This window comes from Babylonia areolata, chromosome 16, assembly GCF_041734735.1.
Source record: "Babylonia areolata isolate BAREFJ2019XMU chromosome 16, ASM4173473v1, whole genome shotgun sequence".
In the NCBI taxonomy this organism is placed as follows: Eukaryota; Metazoa; Mollusca; class Gastropoda; order Neogastropoda; family Buccinidae; genus Babylonia; species Babylonia areolata.
The window spans coordinates 9,134,929-9,147,467 of NC_134891.1; the positions used below are offsets into that span (position 1 = coordinate 9,134,929).

The window sequence follows — 12,539 nt, forward strand, 5'->3', positions numbered from 1 at the left end:
TTGATGATGTCTGTACTGATCTCTGATTGGCTTCCTCCGCAGATTGAGGAAGCCGTGATTCCTGATTGGTGTATGTGGGTGTCAGTTCTGGCTCTTGATTGGACTGTGTTTGTTTGGGAGGAACATTTGTTGAGAGGATTGGGGTTGGGGGGGGTCGGTTGGAGAGAAAGTCACATTCAGCGGAAGATTCTCAATGCATTCAGCAGAAGATTCGCAAGTCTTTGCTTCTTGAAATGAGGACATTTTATCGGACTTGAGGCAACATTCAGCGGAAGATTCTCAATGCATTCAGCGGAAGATTCACAACACATTCAGCGGAAGATTCACAAGTCTTTGCTTCTTGAAATGAGGACATTTTATCTGACCGAGGCGACATCTGTCGATGTCGAGTGCCCATAGTGAAAGTCCCTATGGTGGTGTGTGTGTTAATGTAAAACAATGTGATGTCGAGTGCCCATAGTGAAAGTCCCTATGGTGGTGTGTGTGTTAATGTAAAACAATGTGATGTCAAGTGCCCATAGTGAAAGTCCCTATGGTGGTGTGTGTGTTTATGTAAAACAATGTGATGTCGAGTGCCCATAGTGAAAGTCCCTATGGTGGTGTGTGTGTGTTTATGTAAAACAATGTGATGTCGAGTGCCCATAGTGAAAGTCCCTATGGTGGTGTGTGTGTTAGTTTCAGTTTCAGTAGCTCAAGGAGGCGTCACTGCGTTCGGACAAATCTGTGTTAACGCAGATGAAAACAATGTGATGTCATGTGCCTGTGGTGAAGTCCCAGTGGTGCAGGTGGTGTGTGTGTTAATGCTGATGAAAACAATGTGATACCAAGTGCCTATGGTGTAGTTCCCTGTGGTGGTGTGTGTGTTGATAACAATGCGATGTCAAGTGCCTGTGGTGACGTCCCTGTGGTGGTGTGTGTGTTGCAGGACCCCACATGGCAGGACATGGAGGAGATGAGCGGGTCTGGCAGTGGGATGGACATGACTGACGATGAGGATCTCCTGGGCTCCGGCTCCGGCAGCGGGGATGGGATGCCAGAGATTGGCTGTAAGGATCTGGGATCAGCGCTTTGTGCAGTTCTTGTCACTGTCTTGACTGTCGGCAGTTCTGTGGTGTTGTTGGGATGAGGTGGTGGTGGTGGTGGTCTCCATTCGGGAGGGGGCTTGGCTCACTCAGAGAAGCTCCTCGACTGAGTGATTATTTGTCATAGGTAGTGTCCTGCGTATGTCGATTCTTGAATCGGAAAAAAGGCGCTGCTTGGTCACCACCCGCACCGAAGTGACTCAGCGGCAGTGCAGGGGGTCTCCTCAGACGTGTGGCCTCCTGGCAACCAAACGTCGATTAGTTATCCTGTGGACTGCCGGAGCTTAAGAGTCTGTGGCAGATGAAGCAGTGTGGTGGCTGTGTCAGGGGGGGCTGTGAATGAGGAATGATGCCACTGAAAGGCTGCAGATGATGCGGGAAGGGGGGAAGGTGGGGGAGAACCTGATCTGACACAGTCACTGAACTGCTGATCGTGTTCTGGAGCCAATTGCATTGCTTGGTTCTAACTTTTTGACAGTTACACGTGACTAAATGCCTACGTTGACCAAACTACGCCATTGGTCAGTTCCATACTACTACACACAGTTAGTAGCAGGGTTACAACCATACTAGGCTCTTCTGTCCGAGCAGTCCAGCTGGCTCCTGGAGTTTGCCTGTCATGATGTCTCCGTGCTGCGGAGTCACAGGGTGTGCAGTTTGCAGTGCCAACAGAAAGGGTTTTTGTAACATTTTTAGAATACTCTTTTTGTCTTAAAAAAAAAAAAAAAAAAAAAAAAAAATTGATCGTCTAAACATTCCTCAGAGTCAATGATGTAGTTGAGTTTTCAAACAGCTCTTTGGTTTCGAATCATATCTCTCTATCAAAGTTGAGCTCTTGAACGGCAGGCTCTCTCTCTAGTCTCTGGTTTCGAATCGTATCTCTCTATCAAAGTTGAGCTTTTGAACGGCTCTCTGGTTTCGAGTCATCACTCTCTATCAAAGTTGAGCTTTTGAACGGTTCTCTCTCGTCTCTGGTTTTGAATCGTATCTCTCTATCGAAGTTGAGTTTTCGAACGGCTCTCTGGTTTTGAATCATTACTCTCTATCAAAGTTGAGCTTTTGAATGGTTCTCTCTACTCTCTGGTTTCGAATCGTATCTCTCTATCGAAGTTGAGCTTTCGAACAGCTCTCTGGTTTCGAATCATTACTCTTTATCAAAGATGAGTTTTCGAACGGCTCTGTGGTTTCCGCGATTAATATCTCTCTATCTTCTACAAGGATTGAGATCCTGCTACAGTGCCAGGGAGTCAATAGTGTGAGACTTTAGAATTGCATTCTTTGAAATTTATTAAAGAAAAAAAAAAGTATAATACTTGTATTTAACTCAGAGTTGTCAATATATATATAAATTTGTTAGCATCACTCCTTATTAGGTGAATAAAACAAAATGCTAACATTTCCAATATTTATGAAAAGAGAAAAAAAGAGAAAACAACAAACACAGATAGAGGAAGGGTGGGGGGGGGGGGGGGTAAGGTAAGTGAATGGGGAAGGGTTTCTTTAAAAAAAAAAAAAAAAATTACACATATAAATATATATATTGTATTTGTATTTCTTTTTTTTTTTTTTTTTTTTTTATCACAACAGATTTCTCTGTGTGAAATTCGGGTTGCTCTACCCAGGGAGAGCGCGTCGCTTCACTGCAGTGCCATGCATTTTTTTTTTTTTTTGTATTTTTTCCTGCGTGCAGTTTTATTTGTTTTTCCTATCGAAGTGGATTTTTCTACAGAATTTTGCCAGGAACAACCCTTTTGTTGCTTTGGGTTCTTTTACGTGCGCTAAGTGCATGCTGCACACGGGACCTCGGTTTATCATCTCATCCTAATGACTAGCGTCCAGACCACCACTCAAGGTCTAGTGGAGGGGGAGAAAATATCGGCGGCTGAGCTGTGATTCGAACCAGCGCGCTCAGATTCTCTTGCTTCCTAGGCGGACGCGCTACCTCTTGGCCATCACTCCACATAAAATGGGGAGAGGGATTTGGGGGTTGGGGGGGGGGGGGGGTGGCAGGATGAATAGGAGGGAACAAACCTTTGAAGTAAACAAGGACGAGGCAAAACCTGAGTTCCCAGGGTTGAAGAAGGCTTTTTCCTCCAGAGGCCGTGTACCAGCACGCTGTCTTATGTATGATCTAGGTTATAGCATTTTTGTGTGTGTGTGTGTGTGTGAGGTGCACAGACCACCCGATTCCACAGCATGTTATTTTTATCTTTTTTATCTTTTTTTTTTTTTTTAAATCCAACCAGTAAAGCAGAACTTGCCCTGCTGATTGCAGGCAGAGCGCTGGTTGCACCATGAAGTATATTTTTTATCAGTCATTAGGCAGCTGTGCGCTTTAAAAAGCAGTAGATCGTCTCCTCCCCCCCCCCCCTTCACACACACACACACACACACACATGCCCCCCCCTTCCCCCTCCTCCAACCCCCAGCCCCTCCTCCGTTAATTTTCCCAGTGAAAGCTTTTGAGGCGTACGTCTGGCAGGGGTCCTGTTTTGTGTTGTGATCTTGGCGTGTAAGATGTTCATGATGTATCAGTTGTGTTGTTGTTGTTGTTGTTGGTTTTTTGGGTTTTTTTTTTTTTTTTTTTTTTTTTAATCCTTTTCCATTGCATACTTTTATCTTTACTTTCTCAGAGGATGATTTTGTGGGCCGTGCAGTTAGTTTTGAATACAGGTGTGTGTGCATTCATGCATGCATGCATGGATGGATGGATGGGTGTGTGTGTGGGTGGGTGGGGGTGAGGGGGGGGGGAGTGGTGGTGGTGGGGGGAGTGCTGTGCAGGGTGGGGGTTGGGTGAGGATTTGGGGGGGCATGAATATGTGTGCATGGTAAAAAGTTAGTGTGGAGCGTTGGTGCTACTGTTTTGTGAAACAGACGTACTTCTCAGAAGCAGGCGTCAGTCTTCTTTTATATTTTTTCATTTCAAAATACTGTGAATTGATTAAGAAAATTCAGTATGTAAAAACTTGCTATATAATGACACTTTGATAATGTGTCCTTATAAAAAATTAAAAAAAGAAGGTTTAGAATGTTATTTAAATACATCTTCAGAATATGCCAGCCTGAAAGAAACTTTAAGAAACTTTTTATTTATTTATTTATTTATTTTTTTAAACTACAGACTTTGATGACAAAAACACTGTAGCAACCACACAAACAGGAAACTGTATGGTTTGTTACACACAGTTCTCAGATAGAGGGAATGGATGGGTGGGTTGGAGGTGTGTGGGTGTGACTGCGAGGGCAGTAACTTCAAGTTCAACAACAATAGTTAACCCTGTATAGGCATATACACAAGGCAGCCTTAAGAATTTGTCATTGAATTAAAAATAAAGGAAAAAAAAAACCAAGGGAGGTCACCAAACGTGTTAAAAGTTTGAAAAAATTCACTGGCGGTTTCTGAAATTACATGCAGTAGTTATATTGTTATCAGCAGAAGGCAAGGCAGAAAGGGAGAGAGATGACATAAATGCTATGAACTGAACCAAACTGTCTATATATTTCAGTTTTATGTGTGACAAGATTGCATCAGTTGAAAAAATGAGCTCTCTTGACTTCATGATCTTCGTTGTCGTGCAGACGTCAAAGCTTGTACGGCTGTCAGGGGAGTGAATTCATATTCGCGCAAGCAGAAGATCAAATACACACGTTAAAGATCCTGTAATCCATGTCAGCATTAGGTGGGTTATGGAAACAAGAACATACCCAGCATGCACATCCCCAAAAGTGGAGTATGGCTGCCCACATGGCGGGGTAAAAACGGCCATACACGTAAAAAGCCCACTCGTGCACATACGAGTGAACGTGGGAGTTGCAGCCCACGAACACAGAAGAAGAAGATATTCACTGTGTCTAGGGCTGGGCATAGAAAGGCAGGATCCAATTCTCTCCTTGCACTGTTACACCGTTTCAACCTTTACCAAACTGAAGTCTGATACCCACTGACACCTAAGCGAAGTGGGGAATTTTGGAGTGAAGTGCTTTCCCCTCCCCAAGGGCAAAAACGCAGCGCCAAAACGGGGGCCTCAAACCCTGATCACCGGTGAACTCAGGATCAGAAATCCCAGCGCCTGATTTCTGGCCACAGTGCCTCATTAACATCTGGACAGGTTTAACACCTCGAGTGTAACAGATATTATTACTTGCGTGCATAGTGATGTCACTGATGACATCATCAAAAGAAAGGCAGTATCTCTGGAAGGCTGAAATTTCACTCTTTCGATTTGGAGTGGTATTATCCCCAGACCATTTTCTCAGTTTCTGGCTGACCATTCTGCATACAGGCTTATGACTTGAGACACCGCTTAGTACTGTTTTTCTGCCGGCGGCTCTCGAGGGTTTTTGAATATCTGTACGCACACCTGTGAAAAAGTGATGCATAGGACGGACAGCCCTAACCTTTTTCTTCTGCGTTCGTGGGCTGCAACTCTCACGTTCACTCATATGTACACGAGTGGGCTTTTACATGAATGACCGTTTTTACCCCGCCATGTAGGCAGCCATACTCCGCTTTCAGGGGTGTGCATGCTGGGTATGTTCTTGTTTCCATAACCCACCAAATACTGACATGGATTACAGGATCCTTGAACGTGTGTATTTGATCTTGCTGGATACACACAAACGGGGTTCAGGCACTAGCAGGTCTGCACGTATGTTGACCTGGGAGATCGGGGGAAAAAAAAACTCCACCCTTTACCCACCAGGCGCCGTCACCGAGATTCAAAACGGGGACCCTCAGATTGAAAGTCCAATGCTGTAAGTTAATCACTCGGCTGTTGCGTCAGTCAGCCCTTCCCTGAAAGTGGGCCGGTGGGGGAGACAGGTGTGGGTCAGCAGTGAAACCAGTCTGTTGTGAATAGCACTGCTGTTGGCCAATCCTTGTCACCTTGTGCGTTTTATTGTAGGAGGGAGGGGGGCGGGGGGTGTATTGCCTTGATACCCTCCCCTTGACAAGGGCAGAACGTACTTTAGAAATCTGAAACCTCCCAGCAGTTACAGGCTTGGAGCTGTCAATGTTTCTTTAGTTGTTTTTTTGTTTGTTTTTTGTTTTGGGTTTTTTTGGGGGGTTGAAAGGGGTTGGATGGGATGAGCAAAGGAGTGTATTGAGTGTGTTGGGGTGGAGTTGGTGTGTGAATGTGTGTGTGTGTGTGTGTGTGTGTGAAGGTGTGTGTTGGTGTTTGAATGTGTGTGTGTGTTGGTGTGTGTGTGTGTGTGTGTGTGCGCGCGCGCGCACGTGTATGAAGGGGTCCGGAGTCCCTGCAACCTATCCCCCTTTTTTTTCTTTCTTTTTTTTTCTGTGTCATGTTGAAATATGAGGACTGTGAAACTGAGGGAGTGTTCCTTTGTGGAGGGAGGGAGGAAGATTGTTTGCGCAGGCACGGGCGGGTCAAGGGGCAGCCTTGGGTATCTGGTGTTTCTTTCAGGGAAAGTGGAGGTTACACATTTCATCGGAGTACTGCCTGTTTCAGTCATTTTCCATTGCTCTGAATGATTTGGGGGGGAGGGGGGGTGGCAGGTGGGAAGGAGGGTGGGAGGTTTAGGGTGGAGGAATGGTGGGTGGGTGGCGTTGGTGTGGGAGACGGAGTGAAATAAATGTGATTAAATCATTGCTGATTGGGATCAATGGGGAGTGACAGCTGCACAGAGGGGGCAGCTGTGTAATGATCAAGATCCTGTCTGATGTAATCCTGGGGCAAATATTGCCAGAAGAGGATGTGTGGGTGGGTGTGGAGGAGGAGGAGGAGGAAAGTGACTCAGGGAAATTGCAGTGTAGCAGAGTGTATCTTAAATTAATCCCTTGTCTTTATTTTATTTATTTGCTTATTCTTTTCTTTCTTTTTTTTTTTTTTATAAATTCTATTCATTTATTTTATTTCTGTATTCAATTTTCCCTCATCAAGGCCTGACGAAGCCCTTTTTTTTTTCTTTTTTTTTTTTGCTGCCCCATCATCTGCACCATTTCAGTTGCATTACTCCCACACCGCTCATTTAGATTCCCCCATACACGACCACACCCGGGTTCATCCGTCGCAGTTCCAGCATCAGCAGTCCACAGGGAGCAATCAGTGTTAGGTCGCCAGGAAGCCACACACCAGAGGAGACCCTGCACTGCTGCCGAGTCACTTCGGTGGTGTTCAGTGGTGCCTGTTCTGATTTAACGTACTTAGGACACCACCTACTAAGCCCCCTACTAACGACAATAATGGCTTAGTCACAGAGCCATAACTGAGTGGACGAAGCGCATTTGGTTATGGTGCTCGCCAGGCATCTGCTTGGCAGATGTGGTGGTGTAGCGAATATCATATATGGATTTTTTCCAAACACAGTGACGTCTCCTTGAGCAGTTCACTGAACTGGAGTGGAGTGGACTGTTGACTGCTGCTGACAAAGTATAAATCGTCGTCGGGCGAAGGGCTGTTGTCGCCCAACCGTGATTAGATTGAGGCAGCTTGTCAGGATGTCAGTGCCTGTTCTTTATTTGGACTCCGCCCCCCTGCCTCACCCCTCTTGGGACTGCATTACTTTAGTTCAGTAAAGTTAACAGTCGGCAGTAGTTTGTGCACTTAGGATTCATGCTACATTGATTTCGTTCCACCAGGGTTCAGCAGCGGTGGGGTTAAGGGGGATTGGTTGAAGGGAGAATTGGTGTGTGTGTGTGTGTGTGAAAGAGCGTACATGGGTTGATGCAGAGGTATGTGCTTGTGCACTGTGTATGCAGTCACATATGACTGTGTGTATGTGCATACTATTATTACTATGCTCTCGCTTTAAAAAAAAAAGAAAAAAAAAAGCGTCTTAATTATAAGGTGTTATTGGTACTCTTTTCCTCCAAACCAAACAAACAAAAGTTAAAATACAATGCAATACAATTTCCCCCCAAGCCAAACAAACAAAAGTTACAATACAATGCATTACAATACACTTTTCCCAAAGCCAAGCAAAAAAAAAAAAGTTACAGTACAATGCAATACAAAACAATTTCCCCTAAGTCAAGCAAACAAAAGTTACAAAACAATACAAAACAGATGGATAGATACAAGTTTTTAACCTTCAATATCTCGATGGGCAGTCACGCACCAGACAAGGCCCGTCACTGTGAAGACGACCACCACCACCTCCACCACCACCACCACCCCCGTTCCCACCACCAGCAAGCGCCGCTCGCCGTGCCAGCAGCTGCGAGATGCCAGCCAGCACCTGTCCAGCAACTACGTGCCCACCTGCGACAGCAAGGGAGACTACCACATCCTGCAGTGCCGCGGGCACATGGAGAAGGGCAACTGCTGGTGCGCTGACCTCCGGGGCCGGGAGATCCCTGGCACCGACCTCCAGCACGACATTCCGGACTGCGAGAGGGGTGAGTTGTTGGCGTGGGATGGGACTTGGGAGTGGCGATGGTTTTTTGTTTGTTTGTTTGTTGTTGTTTTTTCCGTTAACACTTTCAGTTGCCCCAGGATGGTAAATATATTTCCGTCCCCTTACAGTGTGCTTAAAAAAGTGCCTGAGGATGGAGATTATTCTCCGCATCATTGTAGGAATTTTTGGACATAGATTTTTCTCCGCGTCATTGTAGGGATTTTTCTTTTGCAAAATCAGATTCATGCGAAATTGTTGTGAATGGATAGTGTGCTCATTTTCTTTTCAGAAAAGCATATGTTATGTACTTTAAGTTGTTTGCATGCTAGATTATTTTATTCAATTAATTTATTTATTTCAAATTATGACCTCCTGTGACCAAAACACCAGCTGGCAAAGAGTTGTCTCTACATATTCAGCTTGGCACTGCAAAGGGTTAATTGATTACCAATGTGGAAAATTTGAAAAGACGGAAATCCTTCTGCTCATAAAGCTGTACCCCCCACACCCCACACCCCACTCCCTGGAGAGGGTAGAGAGAGTTCGAATCCTGGTCTGGAAGCACAGGAGTGGTGGGATTGGGTGGGTGAGAATTACTGTAACAAGAATCAGATGCAGGTTCTTTTGTGTGTGTGTGTGTGTGTGTGTGTGTGTGTGTGTGTGTACAGCAATATAAAAAAAAAAGAAAGAAAGAAGCCATCTGCTGTGAATTTGTGATTGGTGGTGGAGGGGGGGAAGCGAGAATGGGAAAGGTGGTGTTTAATGATTTACACCTTTAAATGTTGTTTGTTTTTTCTAGGGGTGTAGTTCAGTTCAGTACTATCATCTGTTGTGCATATCCTCCTGTTGCTGATTGCCAGTCTGAAACTTCAGCTGTAACAGTTGAAGAAAAAGAAAGAAAGAAAAAGAAAAAGAGAGAGACAAGCGTTTATCTATCATTGTTGCTTGCAGTCCTCCAGCCAACATACCGCAGGGTTGAAAACAAGTCAGTATTGAGCACCAAATGGAGAGAGAAGCGATTATGTTAGAATGTCAGTGTGTATGTGGAGTGATGGCCTAGAGGTAACGTGTCTGCCTAGGAAGCGAGAGAATCTGAGCGCGCTGGTTCGAATCACAGCTCAGCCGCCGATATTTTCTCCCCCTCCACAAGACCTTGAGTGGTGGTCTGAATGCTAGTCATTCGGATGGGACGATAAACCGAGGTCCCGTGTGCAGCATGCATTTAGCGCACATAAAAGAACCCACAACAACAAAAGGGTTGTTCCTGGCAAAATTCTGTAGAAAAATCCACTTTGATAGGAAAAATGAATAAAACTCCACGCAGGAAAAAAAATACCCCCCAAAATGGGTGGCGCTGTAGTGTAGCGACGTGTTTTCCCTGGGGAGAGCAGCCCGAATTTCACACAGAGAAATCTGTTGTGAGAAAAAGAAATACAAATACAAATGCTAACGAACTCATTTCTGGGGAAGGAAAAAAAAAGGAAAAAAAAGAAAGGTGAAAAAAAAAGAAAAAGAAAGGTAAACCATTCCCTTGCTTGTTCCAGGTAGCAACTTGAACCGGTGCGTGTTCCAGCTGGTGTGGCAGACACAAATACAAATACAAATGCTAATGAATTGATTTCTTTGGGGGTGTGTGGGGGGGGGGATAAAAAGGAAAAAAAAAAGAGAGGTTAAAAAAATAAAAAAGAAAGGTAAACCATTCCCTTGCTTATTCCAGGTACCAACTTGAACCGGTGCGTGTTCCAGCTGGTGTGGCAGACACAAATACAAATACAAATGCTAATGAATTGATTTCTGGGGGGAAAAAAGAAAAAGGTTAAAAAGAAAGAAAGAAAAAGAAGAAGAGAAAGGTAATCCACTTTGTTGCTTGTTCCAGGTAGCAACTTGAACCGGTGCGTGTTCCAGCTGGTGTGGCAGACACAAATACAAATACAAATGCTAATGAATTGATTTCGGGGGAGGGGGGGGGGGGGTAAAAAAAAAAAGAAGAAAAGAAAGGTAATCCACTTTGTTGCTTGTTCCAGGTACCAACTTGAACCGGTGCGTGTTCCAGCTGGTGTGGCAGATGCGGAAGACGGTCATGTCGTCTTTCCGGCCCCAGTGCACCCAGGACGGCGACTTCGAGTCCACCCAGTGCAAAGGACACATCTGCTACTGCGTGGATCAGAAGACTGGCGACAAGGTGGCCGGCACCGAAGTCTTCCAGCCGGACCGTCCTGTCTGCAATGGTACGGGGGAAGGGGGGGGGGGGGGGAGGTGAGGGTGAGGGATGGTGGGGGGTTGTGTGGTCATTTGTGTGTGTGTGGGTGTGGATCCCTGTGTATGTGACTGTGTGTGTGTGTGTGTGCATCACTGTGTATGTGACAGTGTATATATGTGTGTGTGTGTGTGTGCATCACTGTGTATGTGACAGTGTATATGTGTGTGTGTGTGTGTGCATCACTGTGTATGTGACAGTGTATATGTGTGTGTGTGTGTGTGCATCACTGTGTATGCGACAGTGTGTGTGTGTGTGTGTGTGTGTGTGCATCACTGTGTATGCGACAGTGTGTGTGTGTGTGCATCACTGTGTATGTGACAGTGTATATGTGTGTGTGTGTGTGTGTGCATCACTGTGTATGTGACAGTGTATATGTGTGTGTGTGTGTGTGCATCACTGTGTATGTGACAGTGTATATGTGTGTGTGTGTGCATCACTGTGTATGTGACAGTGTATTTGTGTGTGTGTGTGTGTGTGTGCATCACTGTGTATGCGACAGTGTGTGTGTGTGTGTGTGTGCAGCACTGTGTATACAGTATGTGACAATGTATATGTGTGTGTGTGCGCGCGCATGCGTCTTTCTGTGTGTTTGTGTGTGTCTGTGACTGTATAGTGTGTGTGTGTGTGTGCGTGCATCTTTCTGTGTGTTAGTGTGTGTCTGTGACTGTATAGTGTGTATGTGTGTGTGTGTATGCGTGCATCTTTCTGTGTGTTTGTGTGCGTCTCTGACTGTAGAGTGTGTGTGTGTGTGTGTGTGTGCATGCATGCGTCTTTCTGTGTTTTTGTGAGCGATATTTTGCAGGAAAAGGTACAGAATTTGTCACTTGTTATTAGGAGTTAAATTCATCCCAGTTTTTCACATTTCGTTCTTCTTTTTTATATATTTTTAAAAACTTTTTAAAAACACATTTTTTTAAAACTATACTGTATTATACACTGTGGCTGACAATGGATGTTTATTTTGTATGTGTGTGCAGGCACCACGCCCCTCAGAGAAGTTGGGAAAGACGAAAGAACGGAAACCGAGGTAGGATTACTGTTTGTCACAGCAGTAATGTATTTTAGCCTTTTCATAGCTGACACAGCTGTAGGCTGAGAAAAATTCCCGAAAAAAAACCCACAAAAAAAACCCCATGCTTGTAACCTTATTTGAGTTACGCCTCTTGAACTGTTGGATATCACCTGATTTTCATTTCCAGATTGGTTGTAAGTATTGCGGCGAGTCCTTAAGTAGAAGAAGGTCAGGAACGGTCAGCAACGACCAAAGGAGAGCAGAGAGCGAGACGAAGTTCGCAAAACAAAACATCGAATACAACATCACAAACAGAGGCAGACGATGTAATATATATGAATCCCGAGACGAAAACATCTCAGAAAGCTGCAACAAAGAACAAACGTGCATGAAAATAACATTTCTAATGCATAAAAATGTTGGCAAAGACAGAGCAAATCGATAATGTCACGTGTCTGAGAAATGGCGGCCATTGAGATGATTGTTTACCTCCTGCCGGAAACGGCATTTTATTGGCTAGCAGACAGCGGTCTGTTGGCGAGATGTCGTATCACTGAGTTGCCATGATAAATTTTGGCCGAGAAGAGCAAACAGATAGGCCTGGTTTGCATCAGTTTGACACGGTAAGTATATTTGACCAACGTGGGAGTATAATACAAACTCACCATTTTCTTTTTTTTTGGTTTTTTTTGTGTGTGTTTTTTGTTGTGAAGATTCTTGGGATTGATGTGTAGTTTTTCAGCCCTGACATGGTGCTGTGTGGTTTTGCTCGGCTACAAGCCACAAATAAATAAATGAATTACAGGGGGTAGAAAGTTTGGGGGGGGGG

The 12,539-nt window shown here is 44.8% G+C and overlaps 1 protein-coding gene across 1 annotated transcript in view; it reads left to right on the forward strand.

Annotated features, from left to right (window-relative positions):
- LOC143291119 (uncharacterized) overlaps positions 1-12,539 on the forward strand; it is an 80,890-nt gene that overhangs the window by 59,880 nt on the left and 8,471 nt on the right. The window contains exons 4-7 of the mRNA XM_076600749.1: positions 926-1,046; positions 8,152-8,439; positions 10,463-10,666; positions 11,676-11,725. Coding sequence (XP_076456864.1) covers positions 926-1,046; positions 8,152-8,439; positions 10,463-10,666; positions 11,676-11,725 — 663 coding nt within the window. The remainder of the gene's footprint in view (positions 1-925; positions 1,047-8,151; positions 8,440-10,462; positions 10,667-11,675; positions 11,726-12,539) is intronic.